Source organism: Eschscholzia californica, unplaced genomic scaffold (genome assembly GCF_041429995.1).
Source record: "Eschscholzia californica isolate CP2 unplaced genomic scaffold, dmEscCali1.0.p SCAF_5, whole genome shotgun sequence".
NCBI lineage: Eukaryota > Viridiplantae > Streptophyta > Magnoliopsida > Ranunculales > Papaveraceae > Eschscholzia > Eschscholzia californica.
The window spans coordinates 41,521,701-41,546,865 of record NW_028238472.1 but is presented as its reverse complement, the minus strand read 5'-3'; the positions used below and the strand labels follow the sequence as shown (position 1 = coordinate 41,546,865).

The 25,165-nt window shown below is 35.7% G+C and overlaps 2 protein-coding genes across 4 annotated transcripts; both read right to left on the bottom strand.

The window, feature by feature from the left end:
• Positions 1 to 4,544: 4,544 nt before the first annotated feature.
• On the bottom strand, positions 4,545 to 7,394 carry LOC147539288 (bark storage protein A-like). 2 transcript variants are annotated; one of them, XM_086643553.1, is made up of 5 exons: positions 6,995 to 7,394; positions 6,691 to 6,758; positions 6,096 to 6,251; positions 5,612 to 5,923; positions 4,545 to 5,043 (listed from the first exon to the last, which is right to left on the bottom strand). In XM_086643553.1, the coding sequence occupies exons 1-5, from the start codon at positions 7,236 to 7,238 to the stop codon at positions 4,681 to 4,683; spliced, it is 1,143 nt and encodes a 380-aa protein (XP_086499679.1). In that variant the 5' UTR covers positions 7,239 to 7,394; the 3' UTR covers positions 4,545 to 4,680. The 2 variants fall into 2 exon arrangements, with proteins under 2 accessions (XP_086499679.1, XP_086499680.1); XM_086643554.1 differs by lacking the exon at positions 6,096 to 6,251 and having other exon boundaries at positions 6,995 to 7,271.
• Positions 7,395 to 17,675: 10,281 nt separating this feature from the next.
• On the bottom strand, positions 17,676 to 20,679 carry LOC147539287 (E3 ubiquitin-protein ligase WAV3-like). Of its 2 annotated transcripts, none has more exons than XM_086638712.1 (2): positions 20,455 to 20,679; positions 17,676 to 19,829 (listed from the first exon to the last, which is right to left on the bottom strand). In XM_086638712.1, the coding sequence occupies exons 1-2, from the start codon at positions 20,455 to 20,457 to the stop codon at positions 18,021 to 18,023; spliced, it is 1,812 nt and encodes a 603-aa protein (XP_086494838.1). In that variant the 5' UTR covers positions 20,458 to 20,679; the 3' UTR covers positions 17,676 to 18,020. The 2 variants fall into 2 exon arrangements, with proteins under 2 accessions (XP_086494838.1, XP_086494839.1); XM_086638713.1 differs by having other exon boundaries at positions 17,676 to 19,826; positions 20,455 to 20,646.
• Between the last annotated feature and the right edge of the window lie 4,486 nt (positions 20,680 to 25,165).

Here is a 25,165-nt window from a genome sequence, read left to right as displayed (position 1 = left end):
AGAAAGAAGATAACTACTAAGGATACTTTCCTTGATTGCTAGGACTCTAAACATGAAAACCCTAAATATTAAAATCTGGAAACTACGCTAATGTAGTAACCTGGCCGTTAGGCCCACTAATAATCTGGCCGAGAGGCCCACTAGTTGGATGGTCGCCATCATATTATCCAGAAGAGTTTAGTAAGCAAAACATAATTGATTTGAGATGTCAATTGTTAGATTATGGGCATGATTTTACCATCCGAAATTTCAAAATTTAGCTATGATATCGAAGTTGCGCAAGAAATTGGTTGAAACAAGAAAGTCAAAGTCTTATTATTAATTTATAGATTGATTTGTTTGGTGTTAACTTTACCAGTTTCTACGGCAACTACTGAGAGAGCATTTTCAGCTATGAAACTTGTCAAAACAACAATTCGTAGCAAAATGGAGGATGATTTCCTAAGAGATTGCATGATTATACACATCGATCGAGAAAGAAATAGCCGAAACAATCGATTCCGATTCAATAATTGATGAATTCTATAAGTTGAAGGATCGTAGGGCTCAACTCAAATAGTATAATTACATGTCATTTTGATGGGTTTTGTACATCTTTTGTTTTTTGTTGTATACCCTCTTTTGTTATATGCTAAATGTGGTAATATATACACAATGAAATGAAAATATTACTTTGATCTTATTTACTCTTTTGTGAACTTTTTAATTCAATGAACTATCGTATTGTATAGATAAATTCTTGGTATATGATATTTTGCGAAATGTTTCTTTTGATAAGTAGTCTTTTGGACAAAGAAACGGATATAATTGCAACGGACGAACTTCGCATTCGTAATAGGTATGCTCTTAGTTTTTATATATAGTTTGTGACAACAATGTTGCAAAATTGTACTTTGACACTAAAAATGGGGTTTACATGTTACTTTCGGCAAATATATATTTACCGTAAGAAGAAATTTAGTTATAAAATTTTTAGGCTAGTCCTGTATAATTTTAAATCCTGGCTCCGCCCTTGATTATGTCCTATGAGACCATGGAATAACTATAACCCTTGTTGGCAAGAATAAATATGGTTTTATTGACGGATCACTTCCCAACCCAACATATCCAATGCAGTTGCCACTACAAAACACAATACTTTTTGTGACGGCCTAGTCCGACGGTTTAAAAACATTTCGTCGAAAAAAAAAAGCAGTATTTTCGACGGCTTTTAGGTTATCCATAGCAAATAAATTTTGATGGATTATAGTATTTATTGACAATCGTTTGCCCTGAAATTTGGAAAAGTTTCATGCGTTGTCCTTCCGCCTTCCTTATTCAGAAATTTCTTAAGGATCACTATGCCTAACCAAACAACCCATATATGTTTTAGATATGTAAGGATATTTCTCCCCTTGACCAAGGTAACTTGATTGTAACTTCTTACTTCTCTAAACTGGAGTCCCTTTGGGAAAAACATGACACATTTATGCATCTGCATCCTTGTTTTTGTGGTGCTAGTAATGCAAGGTTTCAGTACGTGAATACCATTCACATTAGAGAAATCCCCTAAGGGTCTTCATGATGGTTCTGCCAATCTTCGGCATACCATCTTGCTTCTAGACACCCTTCCCCTGTTTGAGAAAGTTAACAATTTGATTAAATAATAAGTGAAACCACCCCCTTATGGTAAGGCGTGTGAGAAACATGATCACACTATTGACAAGTGCAACCTGAACGTTGTTTGTGTCTGTTGCAAGTCCAACTATTCAAAAGGACGATACGACAAAGTTATGTTGCTTCTTTATGAACCTTAATTCTTATCATTCCTTTGCGACAACACCATTGACAGGTAACATTATTCTCACGCTTTCCAATTCTTGGATCGTTGATAGTGGTGCCTCTAACCACGTTTGTCATTGTTTAAGTATTTTTACTTCATATTGCCCTGCTACCCCATCTTGCTATGTTCAAATCTTGATGAGAGCATCTATTTAGTATGTCATGTGGATAAAGTTGTTATTCTTGTTCTATCTAGGCATCGACAATGTTTATCATATTTCAAGTTTTTAGTTTAAATTGATTTATGTCAGTCAATTGAGCACCTTAATTCCTCTGTCAACGTTAACCCCACTCACTGCGATTTCAGGCCATGTCGATGAAGACTAATGGGATTGTGACACTCTTACTTTCTATAAAGACATTTGGTAAGGTATTGCCTTTACTTTAGCTTTACTTTGGAGAAAATAGGCCAGTCATTTTGGACTCGGATGACATTCATACAATCTACATGCACACAAAGTCTCATATCGACATCTCGACGTCAAAAGATAGCTCTTTATACAATGCTACTTTTAAATTGTTCCTAATTACTTTAAAAACAATATCTGTTAGGTGGTTCAAATGAATTGGAAAACTTCCTGTTCTCTTACCACTTTCAAGATAAAATGAGAATCCTTGCTGCCCTAAAAGAAATAGTAATCCTATTGTGCCCAAATAGTAAATATGTGTACGAGGATTGTATCCTTATCGCCTTATGATAGAAAAAATAGTTTCTTTGACGAGTGAAAATCTATTCATATGGCTATTATAAAACCAATTTTGCTTTGAATACTTATAGTTGCAACTCCGCATAGTAAGCTGATACGCACGTTTCACCTATTTTAATGATGAAATTACAAACATCAAACTGTAAGGTCAAATGAGTGAAATTGAACTCGTATAAAAATGAAGTACAAATATCGCTGATCACTCGTACAGAAATACTAGCACCTACCATATGGATGCCGACATGTACTTTCTTTTTGTAGTGGATTGGTAGCCCCAGCTGACCACAAAGTAGATATGGCAGCACATTTTTGTAACTTTTGAGTCAGCAAAATATATGATCCAATGTTTGTGTGCCCTTACAAGTAGGTTGACTCAAGTACATCATATTTGCTATAAATACTAGCTTGCCTTATCTCAATTCTAATTAACAACAACAAGATATCAGTATATCACAGTAATCCCCAATGGCCATTGAAGGAGTTCAAAATTGTTGCAAATCCTCTTACTTGGGTAAATTTGAGACTAGCTCGAGTGCACAAAAGTGGAGAGTCTTATGCAGAAGGATAAAGAAAGAAAAGAAGAAGATTTTCAGTTCTCGTTCCACTAACATTACTTCGATTCAGGTTGCATATGATCCGTCTAGTTATTTGAAGAATTTTGATCAAGGGTCGAGTTTTACTGAGTCCTTTGAGGATTTCTCACAATCTTTTTCAGCGCGATATGCTAATCCATCAAGAATTACAATTTGAAAATCAACGAGTTGACGGGTGTTTGACAGGAAGGAGATATGTACAAATGTGAATTTAGTTCTACATATTCATCATCTAATAGATTTAGGAATCCTATTTGGTCTGTAAATTGTGATACGAAGTTATCTTCATGATCTACTAATGGAAATATATATTCTAATTGGTTCAAAACGGGGTTTTTAAATTTCTCTGCTGGCTTCACATTTTTCATACATTAGCAATTAATTACTTCGAAACATTCATTAAGTGTTCTACTTGTACTAGAATATATTCAGCCAAATATATATTTTCTTGAACCATATTTTCTGAGAGGTTAGAGCATCTCAAATGCAACACTCAATCCTAGAAATTTTGCATTGTTATAAGTAAAATTCTAAAAGTCTTACGTGACACTCACTATTTCTAAGATTGAGTTTTGCATTGGAGATGCAAAACTCAAAAGCATCTCTATTAGTTCTATGTGTCAAGTTTCAGTTTAGCTTCTCAATCATAAATGGCAAAAACAAAGATCCCAAAATCTGATGGAAAAGGGAATATACAGCCATAGCGGCTCTTCGGCCGCCTCAAATGTGGATCGATTGATGATCCAAAAGTGCGCCTGAAGTGGCACTTATGCGCCATCCGATCCAAGATGTGGGTACCTTAAAGGAGTTTAGGAGGTTTACCTGACTCAGGCTTAACTATTGCCCTTGGATCGTTGCGCTTGGGCGGGTGGAACGTCCACCATTGGATGTCCAAGTTTCACAACTTACATTTGACCCCGTTTAACTTAATAGTTAACCTTTAACCACCATTTTAACTTAACTGGCTTTAGATTTAAATCTTGACCTCTGTTAAATGCACAAATTTTAATACCTCATGTTCTGGAATCGTATTTGAGTAAATGTTATCTCTAGATTCAACATATCGGAGAGGCTAATGTAACGACGCAAAAGTAACCTTATTTTGACGACTTGAACTGATCCAAAATCAGTTGCGGTAATATGAAGTGCAAAAATAAACATGATACTGTAAAATACTTTTATTTGTAGTTTCTCGGCGTACATGTCCAAGACTAGGGTATTGAATCGGTGTCTAATCAAATCAAAGACATTTCCACATGAGCCGTGATGCTATGCCCGGCCAATATCCAGCCGAATCCCGGCCGGGGTACTTGGCCGGGCATATCATTAATGTTTTCACATGTCTTGATCTATATTGAGATTTGAAATAGTCTTCGATTAGTTGTTTTGGTGGTAAAGTTGGGCCTTGAAATAAAAGGATAACTTGTAGAAAACAAAACCCTTACATACATACTAAATATTACATGGTAGAGTAGCACACAAATTTAAAAACTTCAAATCATAGTTTTTTTGTGAGATCACACTTCTAAAAATAAAAACCCTAGATTTTGATTTCTCACTTAAGTGGAACTAATAGTAACCCCATCATTCATATGCATATTAACCATGAAATGGGTAATAACTTTAATGCAATTCTGGATTAAGAGAAGATAGATATCATGGTTGACTTCTTTACTACTTTCTCCTGCAGTATCATGCAAAGCTTTGAATGCAAGAAAAGGGATCTTGTGTTGATGGCTTACTAAAGCAATGGCAGCACCTTCCATATCTACTGGACTAACTTTGAATTTTGTACTTAAGAAGTTCTTGTAAGCTTCATTGTCAAGATAGATACTTGCACTGCTTCCTCTTTTCACTGTCACCACTTTTGGTGTCTTTGGTAAGCATGTTGATGTATTTATGCATTCGTCTAGTTTCATTCCCTAGAAAACATATTCGCCGTCATCATTAAGATAATTATTTTTGTAAAGAAGAATTAGGGTATACAATACAATTTTACATATATCAATTCTGTCTTACCAAACATTATTATCTAATGGTACCCACAAGGAAGAAACAGCATATGGTGCTTAGTCCTGTCGCTTCAATAAGCCGTTAAGCGAGCTTCTAGAGTCTAGACTACAAAGGTTAGTTGAACCTGAGTTTATGTCGGCGTCTTTTGGGTGAACTTCAGAGAGATTAATTTAGGAGAAAAAGGTTGGATCTCATTGGATTGACTAGCGGACAACCATATCTAGTAGCATTATGCCACCTAGTGTTAAGGGTCTAGGATAGCTCATACCTCGACACTTAAATAGAAAATCGATTTAAGGTCTGCTAGCTCTTGGTAAGATTGATAGGGCAAAGACACACTAGAATGTTAAAAATGCGTGAAAAATTAGACGTGGCAAAACATGTGAGACCTAAACAAAAGAACTGAAATATTAGCAAGATTCATAACGAAATAAGGATGTTTGTTTTTCAAGTAAATAACATTATAAATATACTTGCCTCAAGCTTCTTTGCTAATTCGAATAATTTCGCAGCAATGGGGACCCAAAATATTGTATCTTTTGATTCGGGGCGTCCATGTTCATCACTTTGAAAGACCTCTTCAGGTTGATACCAAATATTATTTAAGAAATTATCAGGAGTATCTTCCTGTTCTTCCTCATCACCACCACCATCACCACCACCACCACCACCACCACCTTCTGCAACAGTCGTATTTGTATAGTCTGCGAAGTTGAGGTAACCATATTCTCTTGTAAAATACCCTTTTTCTTCAAAAGGGAGTTCGTCCTCAGGACCATCCCCATACCTCTGTGTAAATAAAATAAAAGACCAAACGAGTAAAAATTATTTTAAAAATCTCATATATTAAGTTTTTCGATCTAAAATTTGAATGAACAAAAAAAAATGACAATAGATGTACTTAATTTTGTAATTCAAGAAGGTATAAAAATCGATTAGCATAAATAAATGAATAAATTACCTGCCAATTCCAAAATCCAGTGTGTGCCCAATGCCTAGGAATAGTAATATCTCCCATACTTAACTTATCATTTGCACTACCAGCTAGTCCATAATGCAGGACATTCTTAACATAAAATAAGGCACATAGTACTTGTGTAGTGATAGCTGCATTTATCTGTTATAAAAATCACTAGTCGAGTTATTTTTACTAAAATTTTCATGAAAAGACTCAACTTTTTATCGATAAGAAATATGTATAAATGTATGGTTAGTTGCTACAATAAGAAATACACTAGCACAGTAAAGATAAAATTTAAAAGTGCCTCCAAAGGTGCTCCGTCCTTTTGTTATTAGCCGATCTCTCTCTTGGCACTCCCTATGGACCTCAGACTCTATAGTCCGAAGCCCACAAATTAGTGTAGTCTGAGGGCATTTGGACTAACCCGAATCCGTGTTATTCAAGCCTAGCACGACCTGTAACGAATTAGGCCCAGTCGGATGCCCCCGAGGACTGCCCTAATCTGTGGAGCGCGAAGAGAGATGGAGGTCCCAAGACTGAAAAACAGGAGCGCCAGTAGACGCACCTAAAATTTAGTGAAGGGAAAAAGACTAACCATGCCCTTTCCTGTCATGGCAACTATCATCTTCCTATCACCAATATGACCAATGTGAAATCTCCTACCTTCATTAAGAAGAGGATAATAATTCATTAAGGTAATTAAAAAAGCTATCTTACAATTAAAACAGAATTTGAGGGTTAAACTATTTTTTTTGTTTTTCGTTTTACCTGATTTGCTTTTAAACATGACCAACTTAAGAACTCTCGCAAAATTTGTATAATCTAAAATTAATAAATTCTCCCTACCCATTCTTAAATTTAATTATATAATGAAGTTGAGGATCAACATAGGTTCTCACCTCCAAAATCTAAATGACTAAGTTTGTGATTAATCTTGAAAGTTGGTGAATCAAATAATGGTTGTAACTCAAAGTTACTAGAAACTAGTACTCCAGTAAATGGACCACCCTTGTTTACTTTCTTGATCTTCTTTAGAATAGATTTTGAAAGAAAAGCTTCTGAACTTTCAATTCTTAAACATGAAATCATCAAGAACAAGTACACCATTTTTAACATAACTACCTTTAAACTACTAGTACCCATCTTGAAAGCTTATGTGATGGCTTTAGTTCTTCTAAACCTATCTAATCATCTCCTTCTTAAATAGCTTGGGAAGGATAGGAGTGAATTTAAAGCAATAAACACGACTCAACGACGATTGTATATGCGACAGAATGATAGTTCTCATAGGCAATCGTCGACTAGTTTTCGTAAAATATATTATATATAATTATATCACATTATATTATTACTATATGTTATCTCTAATGTTAAATATTTGTTTCAATTCCCTAATAGTAAAATTATTAATTGGAATTTTAGTGGTGGTTAGAGGACAATCTCTTAAGAAATTTCGTAGAAAGAACAATGTTTGTCATTTGTCATTAATGAAGGCCAATTACAATTTGGTAGACTCAATAAATGGATTTTTGAATGCAAGTGAATTGCATTAAACTTTGGTGTATTTTCAGAAAGTTATGGTTTGCTATTTTTCTGGAGTGACAAGGAATTTCTGCACTGATAGAGAAAATGTGGAGAATTTTTAGCAATCTGATAGAACTGGACCTAACTGTTGAAAAAAAAATCTACAGACATGAGATAAAAAAAAAAAAAAAATATTAGAGACTTTTTTTTTTTTGAAAATTGACCGCCGAATTAACTACTAACGAAACTAATGGCCTAAAGGTCATCTAGCTAAATTATTTATACCTTTAATAACCCAAGTAAACCATGTATTTCACCTCTGCTGGAAATCAAACCTAAAAACCTCTAGGGTTTGGGAGTACATGTCTCACCAACTGAGTTATCAGTTGTTGGCACTTGGCAGATATTAGAGACTTGCAACTTGAATGAGATAAATTGTCTTTAAAACATGGGTTATTTCCTAAATGGCCTCCAACTTTGTGACCAGCTTCCTGTCTGACCCCCTACTTTAGCAATAATTCCCATATGGCCCCCTTTTTCCGTTATCTTTAACGGTCCGTTACTCTCTCTCCTCCAGCTCAGTTTCTTTCTCTGCCAAGTCACATATCACGCTACATCATCATCTTCTCCGACATAGGTCGCCGACCGTCCAAATTTCCTGCTGGCGACCTTCATCACGAGCAGATGTGAGAGGAAAAAAAAAAAAATTGAAGGTCGCCGGCCGGAAATTTGGCCGGTCGGCGACCTATGCCTGAGAAGATGATGATGTGGCGTGATAGGTGACTTGGCAGAGAAAGAAAACTCCTCCACTTCATCTTCCCACATCATTTTTCTTTACCATTTTCGTTTCTCTCCTCTACTCAACTTTCTCACTCCTCCACTTCATCTTCCCACCTCACTATTCTCCTTCACTAAAAAGGACACCAGCGAAAACTCACTAGTAGACGACCTTTGCAAAAGAAGAATAGAAAAAATTCTCTCATGTTCGCCTTCTTCTCACCACCCCATCAGCATCATTATCTTGCCCCCTCCCCCCCCCCCCCCCCTTCCCTTTTTCTCTTTCTCTACCTTCTCCCCCTCTTTGTTCCAACGAAGGGGAAAACCCCCATCTGTCGAAAATCACTTCGTCTGGGTAAAATCAAAGTTCCACTTGGATCTGGAACAAGATGAAGAGTTCTCATCTCATAAATCCTAGAGTAAGATATCTCTTTGTTTGGATCTGGGTTTTACCATTGAAATGAAGTTTTCTAGGGAAGGGGATTCTCGTCTTCGCGGAAACAATTCTTCGCGAAAACAAAGAGAGGGAGAGAGAGAAATAGAAAGAGGGAAAAGGGTGGTGGTGAGAAGAGGAGGAAGATGAGAAAAATTTTATGAGATTGTCGCTGGCCGACAACTTCCTATCGGCGACCTTCGCAGTGGGGGAGAAAAAGTGACATGGAGTGGAGAGATGAAATTGAGGACTGAAGTGGAGGAGAGAAATAAAGATGATGTAGATAACAAAAAAATCATCTACAAAAATGTCGTAAGTTCCACCAAGAGGTCAAGGGTTCGAGGCACACGCTGAACAATTCAAAAAAAAAATGTCGTAAGGATAGTTCCAGAAAAATAACAAAAAATTGACTTTAGGAGGCCAAAATAGTCGGTTCGTCACAAATTCGGGGCCTAAAATGAATTAACCCTTTTAATATGAAAAGAGGGATTTCCAAATTAGAGATCCTTTAACAAAAGATGCTTCTCTCCAAATATGAAATAAGCGATTATAGCCCAACTCTAGTAAGATCTCTGGTTTGGTCTCGAAATAGTAATTGGAAATCTGCATACGTCAACTCAGCACCTTGACCCCCGCATTGCCTCGAGGCAAGAGGGAAGGTGGATCTGAATTAACTTTTGCAACCTCAACCCCACTTTAGCCAGAGACATAAAGTAGAAGGTTCAACTAGACTGAGCTCGGTCTCCTTGAGCTTAATTCTGCCTGAAGAGAGCAATAGTGACGTGGAAGACCATACAAAGTCAAAGACCCACTTTTGATACACGAACCGTTAAATATCAGACGATATGTTAATGTTATAAGATACACATTCCTCAGATACTATCCTTCAAACAACCATACACATGTGGCTACCATCAAACTGTTGCCTTACGCATTATATCATTCGCGCCCTGTCACGGTCGTTTAAACGAACATCGACGAAGCTTCGTTTTTCTATATTTTGATGAAGCTTCGTCTTCCTTTTCCTTTTAAAAATTAGATATGATCTTCTTCTTCTCTTTTCGCTAAAACAAATAGATATACAAACTTGGTTTGAAGAAAATGACGAATCAGTGAAGAGGATGAAGATGAGAAGAATTAGATCGTTCGGTCGTGCGATGATGGTTGTGATCAGAGATGCTGAGTTGGTGATGAAGAAGAGTGTAAGATGTCGGTGAGTTAAGGGAGAGCGAAGGAGAAAGTCTGAGTTCGTAGAGAGAAATTGAGAAAGAAAGTAGGAATAAGAAGAGAGCTAAATTTTGGATTTTTTTAGAGAGAAATTGTATTTTAATAGATTGAAATATTTTGAGAATGAAAAAAAAAATAGAAATGAGTTGTTATCAACTAATGATATTATTTAATACATAAATGACGAATACACATAATAATCATACCACTTTTAATGATTTCAAAAGTAACTTGTGTTTAATACATAAATGACGAATACATAAATGACGAATACATAATGATATTATTTAATACATAAATGACGAATACATAAATGACGAATACATCATCATCACTGGGTTCTATGGTAGCCCATACCAAAAAGATAAGGTTAAGTCGTGGAAAAAACTTGTAGAATTAAACCCAGGGAGAGACATACCCTGGGTAGTATTGGGAGATTTAAATATCATCCTGGATCCTAAAGAGAAAAGCGGAGGAAACTTTTCCTCGAGTTCTAGGATGCCAAAGATCTCTAATATTATTAATGAACTTGAGCTCATTCACATGGGTTCAAAGGAAATCCTTTTACTTGGAGTAATAAACAATTTGGGGATAATCTGATTCAAGAAAGGTTGGATAGGGCCTTGGCTAATCACCCTTGGCTTCAACTCTTCAAATCTTCAGGTATCTCCCACCTGGAATCGGTAGGATGTGATCATTTACCCATTATACTGTCGAATCAAGAAGGAAAACACACTCAGACCAAACCTCTCAAATTCATGCGTACTTGGATGTCTCATCCAGAATGCCATGAATTCATTGCAAATATATGGACAAATAATGAAAAAGGTCGCACGAGAGATGATATTCAGATCAATCTCAAGAGCTTAAGTAAACATCTCACCAAATGGAACAAATCAGTGTTCGGAAACATTGAAAATAACATCAATGTAATCATCAAATCTCTTCAGAGAAGTCAAAATCGGAAGGAACACAATGAACTGAACAACAAGCTAGAAGAACTTTATAATCTTCAAGAAAGTATATGGAAGGAAAAATCAAGAAATAATTTTATCACTTTAGGTGACAAAAATACAAAATATTTCCACGCTCAAGCTATTCAGCGGAGTAGAACAAATCGCATTCTATCCATCAAAAATGATAAAGACAAATGGCTGGAAAATATAAATGACATTCAAGACACTTTCCCTAAGCACTTGCTCAACATCAGCACCACCACAAATCCTTCAAATAATACGGAACTCCTTCAGCTCTTTCTCCCGACTATTTCTCCAGTTCAAAACAATATGCTCATCAAAAAACCGACTCATGAAGAAATAGACAACGCTATTAGATGGTTGAAGAAAGAAGCAGCTCCTGGGCCCGACGGTTACCCTCACTACTTCTTTCAATCTAACTGGGATACAGTAAGTATGGACATTTATATGTTGGTGGAAAATTTCTTTCTTTCAGCAGAACTCCCTAGAGATACTAACCATACTCATATTTGTCTTATACCAAAAACTCCCACACCAACTATTCCTGCGGACTACCGTCCGATTAGCCTGCTTAACACCACTTATAAGATCATAATGAAAATATTAGCGGATAGGTTTAAAACAACCTTGGAGGATATTATATCCCCGTTCCAGGCAACATATGTTCCGGGAAGACAAATCACAGATAACATCATTATAGGACAAGAGATTATTCATTCCTACAAAAAGATGAAAGCTGGTAAAAGTTTTTTTGGGCTCAAATTAGACATGTCTAAAGCTTTCGACATAATAGAATGGTCGTTCATCACTAATATTATGAGAAAGTTGGGCTACTCGGAACATTGGATAACCATGATTCACAACTGTATCTCGACTTCCTCCATGGCAGTTTTAGTTAATGGGCATCCTAGCAAGACCTTCTCCCCTTCTCGTGGAATTAGACAAGGTGACCCTTTGTCCCCGTTCCTGTTTATTTTAGCAATGGAAGGTCTGAGCAGACTTATTAACTCAGAGATTGGGAATGAAAAATTTCGAGGATTCCCGAGCCACGGAAACAACTTTGAAATTAATCACCTTCTGTTTGCTGACGACTGTATCATTTTTGGTCAGAACTCACTTGAAAATATTGCTCAGCTTAAACTCATCCTTAATACTTTCGGTAAGGCCTCTGGACAAATGATCAATTACTCGAAGTCGAATATATTTTACTCTAAAAACTCTCACCCGAAATTCAAGCGTATGATCATGAGAGCTCTTAAGGTCAAATATGCTTCCACTCAGAGAAATACCTTGGCGCTCAACTTTTCATTGGTCCAAATAAAACTAGAGTCTTCAACGATCTGGTAGATAGAATCAATCAAAAACTCTCGAAATGGAACAATGCGTTCCTCTCCCAGGCTGGGCGAACGGTGGTCATCACAGCGACCGCAACAGCCGTACCCCGATATCAGATGCAATGCTTCGCCATACCAAAGGGCATAAGCAAACGCATTATGACTCTTCAAAAGTCTTTCTGGTGGGGTAAGTCAAAAGGAATATGTACCAAATCCTGGAAGTCGATCTGCCTCCCAAAAGATATGGGAGGTCTGGGCATTCATAGCCCCGACATTAATAACAAAGCTCTATTAAGTAAACAAGCTTGGAGAATAAAGACTAATCCGAAAGCAGCATGGGTAAAATTCTTGAAAGCAAAATACTACCCTAATTTAGAGAATCCAGGACCAGTAAAGCAACACCACTCGTGGATTTGGAAGAATATGTACAAATCGCTTAACCAAATAAACAATTTGAGCATATGGGAAGTACATAATGGTGAGAATATCAATATTTGGAATGATATATGGATCCCGAATACAAACCTCCCAATTACAAATCAACACAACTCAAACCTTACGAAAGTATCTCAACTTATCGACAATAACAAATGGAATGAAAATCTCCTACATGACATCTTTGATGAAAATACCCGAAACTTGATAAAAGCGATTCCAATCCGACAGGAAGGTAAAGACGAACTGAAATGGGCTTTAACGGAATCTGGAAATTTCACGGTCAAATCGTTATACAATCATCTGAAGAGGGAAAACCTTGACCCGAATCCCGATCAAACTAACTGGAAATTTCTTTGGGGTCTTCCCGTAATTCCCAGAATCAAAATTTTTCTTTGGAAAATATGCAACAAGGCGTTCCCGGTCAAAAGCAGAATAGGAAAATACATAGGAAATAACATGAACTGTCACATATGCACTGAAATAGAGACTATGGAGCACGCACTTCTTCATTGTCCGATTGCCAAAAATATCTGGTTCCATTTTAATATCATATCAGAAAATATAGAATCGATTAAAGATTGGATTTTCTCTTGGAAAAACTCTTCTCATAGATGCAACACTCCAAACAAAACACATTTTGCTACTATTCTGTGGATTATATGGAAAACAAGATGCAACAGCTGTTTTCAGGGAACCAAAGCCGAGACACATATCATTATCAACTCTATACAAAACTTCCCGGACAATATTAATGAAATTATCACGGAAAAGACAACAGATACTGAACAATGGTCCCCCCCCCCCCCCCCCCCCAAAAAAGAACCGTACCTAAAAATAAATGTCGATGCCTCTTTTACGATGATTGATACTCTTATAGGCACGGGTTTAATTGTACACGATAACAGAGCAAAGTTCATCGAAGCTGCGGCTGCTTGCACCAGAGCTAGAAATAGCGAAGAAAGCACATCAAGCACATTATCATCGAAAGTGACAGCTATAATCTCACAAAGCACATCAAAGATCGAAAGCATACGATAAAGTGGCAATCAAAGATACATATCCAGAATATTAGGGATATGATGGGAAGCTTTGAGGGTATTTTCTTACAATATACAAAAAGGACGCTGAACTCTCAGGCAGATTTACTGGCGAAGTGGGCGAGAAGGAAGAAAAAAGACAAGATATGGAAGCAAGTGCCTTATTTTCTTATTAAAAAGTACTATAAGGATATCTTATTATAATTTATATATAGCATCCTATTTCAACAAAAAAAAAAGTAACTTGTGTTTTGATGTATAATATTTTGGCTCATTTAATCATTTTTTTTATGCTAATAAAGCGCACACCGAAGGATGTGAGTGAAGGTTTGGACAAATGGAAATTTGGCCAAAAGTCCCTAAAAAATGTGAACTTTGATTAAAAGGGATCAGTCAATCTTTTTTTGTCCTCAGCTCCCTAAGTACTTTTTAATTTGCAACACCTTGCGACAGCTTTGCAGCGCCTTGCGACAGCTTTGCAACTGTTTTGCAATAGCTTTGGAGCGCCTTGCAACACCTTTGCAACGTCTTGCAACACCTTTGCAACGTCTTGCAACACCTTTGCAACGTCTTGTAGCAGCTTTATGAAGAATAATGAGTTTTTGACCAAACAAAAGACAATATTTGGGTTTTAACAAAAAAAATACAAACTTTGGGTTTTTAAGAAAAAATATTTTAACTTGACTTTTTAACTATAAAAAAAAAATTTGAAATTGGGTCTTCAGCCCAATTTCCTATTGGACAAACACCTTAAAAAAACTAGGAACATCACGTACCCATATTTATTTTCTTTGGTTGTGCTTGTATCGAGCAACTAATTTATGTGAGGAACACCTATCTCATGTGTTGTATAAAGTAGGTTGTTGATTTTCCTTTGGTAGGTCAGTGACACTTCTTGCAAAAAAAAAAAAAGGTGTGTGATTTGAGAAAATAAAGAAATTTTTCGGGGTACAAAGTTTTGATTGGAAACAAAAAAAATGTTGGAATTTTTTGTTTCCTCCAAACACTTAAAACCTAAATATTTTTCAGCTTCTTCTTCCTCTCACACTACCACCATCAACTCTGCCAACCTCCACCACATATTCTGACGACACTTTCATGATCTCCGGCAACACTTCTTCATCTCTCATCTTTTCTCTTCTTTCTCTCTCGCTATCTCCGGGAAAAAGGAGGAGCCCCTTCGCCGGAGCTCTGGTTTTCAGACAAAACCAGATCTAGTTTTGTCAGGAAATGAGAAATTAGGCGAAGAGGCTCGTCCCCTTTGTCGGAGATAGAGAGATAAGAGAGAGAGGGAGAGAGAGAAAGAGGGAGAAAGAGAAAAAGAGGGAGAGAGAAAATAGAGATGAGAAACACAAGTGAGTCTCGCCAGTTGGCGACTATACCAGCGACGTAAAAGAGAGGGTGTGTTTGGGGAAACATGTTTAGTTTTCCACCCTTTTATATTTGATTGCCCATAAATTTTTCTTATTTCCTCGAATCACCAAAAAAAAAGCGAGTGACGCTTTCATTTTCATGGTCAATGATAAGGGAGGGTGCCATTAATGTGGACATTTATTATCTAATCATTATATATAATTTGTTTGGTCCAATTCTCCTATAAATTTTTTGTTTTGGTAAAAAGTGATCACTCAATTTTTTCAGTTTTCAACTTTTTAGGTATTTTCATAATGTGCAACTTATTGCAAAAAGATAAAAATTGTTCAGAAAAAAATTGCAAATGGTTTGCAAAATGTTTGCAACTTCTTGCAAAAGAGTTGCAAGAAATTACGAAAAATTGAGTTTTAACCAAACAAATTATAAATATTTGGAGTTTTCACTAAACAAAATACAAACGTTAAGTTTTTATTCAAACAAAATATAACTTGTCTTTTTACTTAAAAGAACTTAAAAATTAGACCTTCGGCCCACATTCCCTTTTAGTAATTATACATTACATTATATAAATATTTTAAGACACTCATAGTCTAATAATTGAGTCGACATCCGATAAAGTATCTAAATTTCAGATACAATTGTGGATCTATCACTCGATATTAGACTATCGGCTGACGTACCCGTTTATAAGACTTGCATAATCAGTGGATTACAAAGTTAGATATGGTTGTGACTATTGAGTACAACACACTCCATATCTCTCCTTTTTCTATTTTTACAGAACTCATAGTCATATATTCCTTTCTTTCAGTTCTCTTCATGTATCTCACATTAATATAAATAATCTATGTGCATATCTCTCTTTGCAAAAATGGTACCAAATTTGGATCTCCTCCTCCTTGCTTTAATTCATGCCTCATTCATATCAACTATCCTTCTTTTGGGCATTTTACTTGTTTTAATCTCTCTCTTAATTTTCATCTTTCTTACATTCATCTTGGTCGTCTCCAACGATTTTTACCAAATATTAGCTCTGATACAATGGGCTTGTGAAACATCGAAAACTAATCTGGATTTGTGCTTTGTCTTAATCATTTGCTCGTTGATGCGTTTAGCAGTTGATGTTAGTTTTTGTATAAAACTTTCATTTCAACGTTCTATCTCGAAGATTAAGTTACAGGTTGATTCGATTGCTAATCGTGTTCAAAATACTTTAGTTAGGTGAGTCGGCAATTCCATATCAATTTTAATTTGTATACCAATAATACCTACAAATATGAGTGTGAAATATAAAAATTAGACTACTGTGTGATTTTATTTGTTCTATTTTTAATCTTTGTTGTATATAAGTTCACATATCCTTATAATTGGTTTTCATATTAGATCTAATGTCTTATAACTTTTAAGAAAATTTGTAAATAGGATGAATAAAAATTTATGCTTGGAGTATAAAGTTCGGTATACTCAAACATTTTGAATCTGTTTCGGAATACATCAGAAAAATGTTGGTCCCTATATATATTGGCATTCATATTAATGCGGCCGAAATTAAATCATTAGTATGATTACTATTACGGTCCATGAGCTTAAAATCTATCTCGGCTCGTTAAATAGGCCAACAATTCGAGCCACATTTGAATGAGATGGGAGGCCCAAAAATCATGAAATCACACTTCTCAAAAATTTTCTTTTGCGTGTAGCATATGGAGAAAATTTTCGAACTTTGCTCTCTAGAAAATTCTCTTCAAGGTGAAGGATCACTAGGAAACTACAATTACAGTCGGTTAAAAATAGCACAGTTAGGTTGTGTGCTTGTGTTTGTTTTTTCTGTAGCTGAATCTAGATTGGCAGAACTGAATTAGCTGATCGGAACTAAATAGTTTTACAAGTTAGCATGTTTGTTTTTCTATCTGAATTATTATGTTAGAAATTAGTTTTGTACATTTATACCCTTGTAAGTAAATGTGCTTATGTTCATCAAAAAAAAAAAAAAATGTAAATGTGCTCAAGTCACATCCAACTACAAGATATAAAGTAAACATAACAAAACAGAAAAAATTGTGCTTGATTCTACTAAAAAACAAACAGAATACATCATTCACAAATCAGATCCTAATGGGAAAAGTTGGGGCAGCATCAAATTCTCATAAATCTAAACTTGCACAAGAACTCGAAAAACTACGAAAATAGAAAATAACATAGCTTCCCTTAGTTCTTTACCGGACAAAACTAAGAGATTTTGAAGGGCAATCTGTTCTGCAATTGAGGAAGGTCTGAGCTGCTAGCAGGTGCTGCACCAAAACATCCACCACCACGACCAACCGGGACTTTCACTACCTCCTCCTTGCAATTTTTTAGGTAGATCAGTATAATAGTTTGCTACGCGGGTGGCACAAACAGGTTACTAACATCCTAGGAGGTTTCTACCAGTTTGTGCCAATTCTAAAAAGCACATATCGTTGTTGGTGAAAACAAAAATTTTTAATTCAGTGAAAACGAGACACTCACAAGCAAGTACTACTACTTGTTTACTCGCTATGCATATTACTGGTTTTGTGAACATAAGGAAAATAAGACATTTATAAACACATAAGTAATTGAGCAAATCAACCAAACAATTCAATCAACAGCAATAAAAATCAATAACGTTGCATCATAATCACATCAACCCACGCATAAAAATGGAATAAGATGGAACATTCGAACCATATATGATATAAGCGGACTTCCTTATAGCTCTCGGCTAGCCCCACGCCTCCGATTGACTCCATCAAGATCATGGATAATGACACAGGATCGATAAACTAAGTAGTTTGAGATCGATGAATGAAGTTATCCATCAATGGTGTTTGATAGACATGAAAATATAAGCTATCTGTAGAATGCCCTCGTGTCGTGGCTCTTTGGCTTGAGTGTGAGCTCAAACTTGAAAGCATATAGGCCTTTCCTGATGACTTAAACATTTCAAAGTTCCCCATTCGTTCTTGCATCTCTTTCATCTCTGCATCTAATGCAACACATAGTTGATCACCTGCAAGATATGCTACTGTTTTCAATAGCTCCATTCGAGCACACTCGAGGATATTCCATGCACTATATAAATCACCCTTTCTTGCAGCACCAAATGAGTCCACCATTGCCTCATACGCTCTAAGACGATTCCTCTGTCGATCTACCTCCATAGACACAACAATATATTCTTGTGTCACCATTTCAGGTCTCTGAATTTTTACTATCTTGACATCTGTTTTAATAGTTTGTTTGGAGATAGGGTTTCTATAAGTACAACAGACTCTAATCAACTCTGTCTCATCATTCGAATCGTCAGCAGCTGGAACATTTAGCAACACAAGAAAATCCCTTTCTTCATCTGCATATAGATCTCCAACGTTAATGAAACCAACTCGATTGTCGTTTAGCCTAGAAATGGAATAACTCTTTGATTTTGAGGATCCAAGATGTAATTTCGGGTGGGAAGTCTGAATATGTACTTGCAAGTTCTGAACAACTACACTAAGAAGTCCTCCTATACACCGAGCGAATGCATCTTGAATACCATTTTCTGCTTCAATGAATGAATATGTGCCACCAGAGGCTTTTGACATGGAATGCAACAAGAAAGGATCATGGTCTGAACCAAATCCAAATGCATAAACTGGAATTCGCATCTTACATTTTCGTAGAAGACGGCTTTTAGATGTATAAGTATCCTGCCCATCTGTTAACAACATGATGCTGCAAAAAGGGTTTGTTTCTTTTCGGTCTAGAATAACTTTTGTGCCCTTCCTGAGACCTTCTAAGATATTAGTCCCTGCAGAAACAGACAGAGAGTTCAAAGCTTCAAGAGCATGCTGTTTTCCTGATTCGGTCATTCGACAGAGAGGAAAGAGACGGTGAGCAGAAGATGAGAACGCAACAATTGATAACCGGTCAGAAGGGCCAAGTTGGTGTATCACAAACTCCATGGCTATTTTTAACAGAGCAATCTTTGAACCTTCCATGCTCCGGCTTACATCAAGAACCGTAACAAGGTCAATAGGAGCTCGAAAAGTTTTGGAGATTTGTGTATCATCAACTTGGTTATCTCTATTGGTTAGATGAGCTTTGAGATTTATTATAACATTGAAGTTATCAAGGATAATCGATCTTTGGACAGCTGAGACTTGTGGGTAAGTTTGGATATCGATGGAAACTATAGAATTACTACTGTCGGTAGGACTGATCTTTGAAGAGTTATTAGAGGGAAGGTGAGGTTTAGAACACAAGGAATCATCATCATTGAAGATACTTGGCTCAAAATTTTGGAGAACAGACGTAGTTTCTCGATTATTGAGATTACACGTAAACATTTCTTCTATTAATGTTATTGTAGATGTTTCATTAACTTGAGGCAAATCTACGCGGTTAATTCTTGCCTCTTCATGAGATCCATATGAAGTTGGACCATGGAAATGGATATCTTTCCATCTTTTGCAGCAAATTGGGCAGTTTCCGTTGGAATTGTTTATATATGAAGCCATACAATGGAAATGGAAGGAATGTAAGCATTCTGCAGTGAAGAGAGCTCGTCCCTGTCCTTGTTTCATAGAGTCATTGCATAATACACAAATCTTCTGCAAGAAAGAAAAAAAAATGTTAATAGCATATACGTGAGTATGGCAATGAGTTGGAGAGTATACATTATATTCTTGGTTGCTAGTTACCCATTCTCTCATGTGCCCCCTCACGTGTGGCGTGGTTGTTGGCTTGGAACACCCTTGGCTTTTATTTTAAGTCTATCACGTGTGGCCCTAGCTCTGATACCATGTTAAGTTTGTGGTCATCCAACTCAAAACCAATTGGCTATAAGTGGAGATGACCTATACATTTTATTCTTAGTTGCTAGTTACTCCTTCTCCCATGTGGGACTATTCTCACAGAGATTTCGATGAGAATAGTCCAACATGATCAATAATAAGTAACATGATAAACTATATATAGAAATAGATCTATTTTCTTCAATCCAATATGTATAGTGATCTAACTTGAATTCCATGTCTAATGCATTAACTTATATGCTAAAAACTGGAACAAGAAGAACAAATTCACTACCAAAATGAAAAAACAAGTAACAAGAACTTAAATTAACTTATTTTACAGAGTAGTCAAAATGATATATCCATAATCCAAACAACCCACAAACCCTAATTTTAAGATTTGAATATCACAATTAACAAACCCATGAGTTAGATTGCATACCATTGAAGACTTTGGAGTAAAACCTAGTTACTCCTGATGCCAGAAAAAGTTAGGTATTATCCATATATGCCTTCTCAATTCTCATGAACTTTATTATATACTTGAACTCAGTCAGCAACCATCTTACAAGTTCCACCAACATTCATCCTCAAAGAGACAAAAAGGAAGAAGTTTCCAAGTCATTTAATAAGTTGATTGCTTTGAAGTTTAAGTTTTACAACAATTATATAAGACAGTTTTTTTTTTCAAAGTTATTTAACTTTCTTTTACTTTTCTTTTTTTTTTCTTGTTGAAAGTTTTACTTTTCTTTCTTCCTCATTAGAAAAGCCACCGGCCAAGTAATGCACTTAAAATATTCAATGAACTCAACCGACCATGTCTCATTTTCTTTCTATATACTTCGGATAAAAAAAAAAGAGTCCATGGGTATATAGACCAAAATTAATTTGATAATAGGTCTATAGACCATTCTTCTTAGATTATGGATTTTTGGTCCTTTTACAAGAAGGGTATAAAGTATGGCTAATTTATTGGGTAATACCAAATGTATCCCAAATAAAAAAACCCCGGATTTTTTGAATTTACGAGGGTTTTAGGAAACTTTCCCAAAACCCGTGGGCGTGATTTGTGGGGGATCTTTATTCAGCCGAAACAGATTGGATACCAATCTTCATAAAGACACTTTCTCTCTCTAAACCTACTTCATTTGGGATTTCAATCGGTTTAATGTACCTTGATTTTAGGATAAATTTAGGAAAAAACGGTTAGATTCTCACGAAAATTTCTCTCTCTTCTATAATCTGTTTAGAAACAAAATCTAAACTTTCCCAAATCAATTTTCTCTCTCTTCTTTACAGATTTGATATGGAGATTTATTAGCCAAAAATATGGAGATTTATTAGAAAAAAAAGATAGAAACAAATCATAATTTCTCTCTCCTCTAAACAGATTTGGAAATCAAATTTTCTCTTTCCTATTATCTGAATCAATCTAGGATCAATTTAGCGTGATTTGGGGGTTAATATACAAAACATATATATCACTTTCTCTCACTTAACTTTCAGTTTTGGAAATAGTATATTTTTCTGGGAACATTAAAGCAGCATTTGTTTTCGTTTTTTACTCATACATAAATACAAATCGAATACAAATTATGAAACAAATACGTAAATTATGTATTATTTATGACGAATAAACCATCATTAGTCAAGTATACAACGTAATTTATCAAATGTATTTGGGTCTTGTTCAGTAAATTACACATACTTTCTATTACATAACACATAATTTCTTTTACATTACACATCGTTTACATTCTGTTACCAAAAAATCGTTTACACTATATTGTCGAAGAGCATATGTAGTCTTGAGCAGGACAAACAACATTTACACTATATTATCGAAGAGCATATCCAAATGATTTTGCACCACCAGGAAACAAATGACCAACTTCAGTACCAAATTCCATAAGTAACAACAAAACTGCAAAAAGAAAACATATACATTTGTTAACAAAACAAACAATTTACTAGAAACGACATGTATAATGGAATAAATTATGCATACTGTTTGTTAAACTTCATAATGTGTTAGAAGACAAACATAACGTTAGTTCGAATCACAAGGTCACTGTTATGTGAAAAAATATGTATAATGTGCAATAAATTACATATAATTTTTGGAACATTTATTGTACTATAAACGGCAACTGTTTTGTGAAAAAAGTACGCGTAAAGTACATGTACTTTATATCCAGAGAAAACAATGAATCTGAATATACCGCAAATCTGAGTCCGTCAGTGAAGATGAATCTGATCTGAAAAAAACTTCAGTAATGATTAAACGAAAATCTTAAGATACATACCACGAAAATTGAAAGATATAGAACATACCTAGATTCAATAAAACATTAAATATGATATAAAGATCAAAGATTTCATTATTGATATTAAAATTTTAGAGAGAGAGAGAGAAGTTTAGACTTCCATTTCAGATCTATCAAAGATGGAAATATATATTATGAGAAAGATCTACAATTGAATCGTTTTTTCAGAAATAATACATAACAATTTGATACAGTTTAAAAAATTAATTATTAGATCTTAAAAATGAATCTAAATACAAAACAGTAATATCAAATACATGAAAACAAAAACGAAATCTTACAAATGAATGTTCTTATTATGATTTTAGCAAAAATGATTACCTTCAAGAATTGATCTTCGATAAGTTTAATGGAGATGAATGTAGAGTTCTGATGTTAATAGTGGTTAAACAACTAGGTTAATGTTCTTGAAAATGAGATATACTATATTACGGTTACATATTAGATTTGTTAATATTTCTTTCATTATAATTCTGATTGGAGAGAGAAAGATGGAGACAATTAAGGAAATGATATATACATGATTATTTTGGCAAAAACGGTTACAAAATATATGGAAAGGTTATAATAGGTATTAATAAGGATTAAATATTATAGAGATTTGATATTTCTCTCGAGATGAATACAAATGGACTAGATCTCTTTTATGATGATTAATTTGGTTTTTAAATCCTTTTTAGGATTATAGAGGATTAAATCTCCTATTAGGACCCTATTTTTGGTCTATAGACTCAAAAATTAAAAAAAAAACTTAGGCCCCACTGACATCACTAGACTTAATAAAGCTGAAGTCAGGGTGATAACTCAAATCACATTAGGACACATGAAATTCTCAGTCACCATTGAGAAATGATGTTGTGGTTGGTGCCAATTTGGTCAGTAGTTATCGGTCGAGTACTTGGACGGGCCATATTGGTCGGTGGGTTAGTAGGCGGACAACCGACATAGAATTTTGATCGTGACCGTCCGCCAATTCTCTCGGAGGCACTGACAATTATGACCACTAGGTGAAACACGACCCGCTGGCTGGTGCGGCCACCCGGGCATAGCATGTGACATAGAAAAGCTTGCTTGGGAGGGATTTACTAAATTTTCAGATTTAGTCCCATAAATTCACTTAATCACAAAAAAGGGCTTATTGCAAAAGTGGGTTAAACCCATTGACGACCATAATAGCAGCTGATCGTTTTCTTTCTTCAGCTCTTCCCTTTTTCACCTAGGGTTTCCACTTTTCTTCATCCAAGATTTACAAGTTAAAGTTTCATCGAGGAAAAAAGTGAATCTTGAACTTCATCGAGGAAAAAACTCGCAGACGTACACGGTTCAACAAGGAAGACGGTGCTCCTAAATCGCGAAGAGGAGAAGTGGATTTTAGGGCAACTGAGTGTCACTTAAAACGAGGACCGCACACGAATTAAACAACAGGTGAGTGACTAAAATAAAAACTCACCCATATGAAGCCTATTCAAAGCTCCAGTTAGGATACTCTGCTAGACGTGGCATGCAACGTAGAGTTGTCGGGATTTGGTTAGGAAAACTGTAGGGCATAGTATCATTTTTCGTCCCATTCAGTCGAGCAATGATGTTTCTTGAGTCTTCTTCCCAAATTAGTTTCAAAATCTGCATTTGTTTGGCCATAATTAAACAACAGGTGAGTGACTAAAATGAAAACTCACCCATATGAAGCCTATTCAAAGCTCAAGTTAGGGTACTCTGCTATACGTGGCACGCAATGTAGATCTGTCGGGATTTGACCGGGAAAATTGTCGGGCATAGTATCATTTTTCGTCCCATTCAGCCAATCAATGATGTTTCTCGAGTCTCCTTCCCAAATTAGTTTCAAAACCTGCATTTGTTTGGCCATAATTATAGCATTAGCGCCGCCAAAGCCTCACCTTCATACAGATCTGCATATGATGAAGACAGGTTTTCCTACAATATGTATACCGTTGAAAGTGTCTTGAATATGGGTTTAATATCTAACCCGGTTTACGAGCCGCCAACCTACTTCGGTTTCGATGCAGAATTTTGGACCCGTTAGCAGGGATCGATGATCACCGAGGCAGAGATGGTATGTGAAGCAGGGCTCCGAGACAGAGTTGGAATGCGGCTTATGTCGGTTATTAGTGTTAGCATATCCATGTGCATTTCGGATTTAGAAAGAGAGAGTCGGTGAGGCGGTATTTTGGTGGGATTAGGGTTTTAGTGGCTATATAAACTAAAACCCTAGGAGATATCTGTGTCTAATTCTCACGAATCTTTTTTGTAACTTGTTTGCTTATCATAGTGGAAATCATCACGCCGTTGTCGCCGATGAGTAGGTCTCACCAACCGAACCACGTAAATCTCTTGTGTTCTGTGTGATTGTTCTTTATTTCTATTGTTTTACTTGGATTAAATGTTTTTGTCATAACAAATACCATTATGATTATGAAAAATCGTTCCTATAGCAACTTCGCTGATAGATTTAAAGGAGAAATCAAAGTTGCATTTGAATTTATGTGTAGTTGGTGGCTTCCAATGAGTGATATAAAGTTGCTTAGAAGCTTCACGTTTCCTGTTTATTGTTTTAACTTAACATCAACTATCCTTCTTATGCTCTGCAAACATTCACTTAGTTGAGGAAAGATTTGCTCAAAATTCAACTTCGTCTTAATGCGATAATGGCAAAAGAAATTTTGACAAATGATGGTTAACACCAACTTAGGTTCAGTTATAACTAGGATTAAAATGTAAAACAATGGAGTTAAACTGGGAATCAAATTGTCAACAACCTTGGTTGGATTGGTAAGAGGTTTAGTATTCCACTTTAGAGGCCAAGGGTTC

Bases quoted from the DNA above. Each gene is read 5' to 3' on its own strand.
- LOC147539288 (XM_086643553.1), bottom strand. From the start codon at position 7,238: ATGGGTACTAGTAGTTTAAAGGTAGTTATGTTAAAAATGGTGTACTTG. The intron at 6,252-6,690 runs GTTAGTCTTTTT...TTTTTATAACAG, and splicing joins CCATGACAGGAAAGGGCATG to ATAAATGCAGCTATCACTAC. The intron at 5,924-6,095 runs GTAATTTATTCA...TTATTTACACAG, and splicing joins CTGGATTTTGGAATTGGCAG to AGGTATGGGGATGGTCCTGA.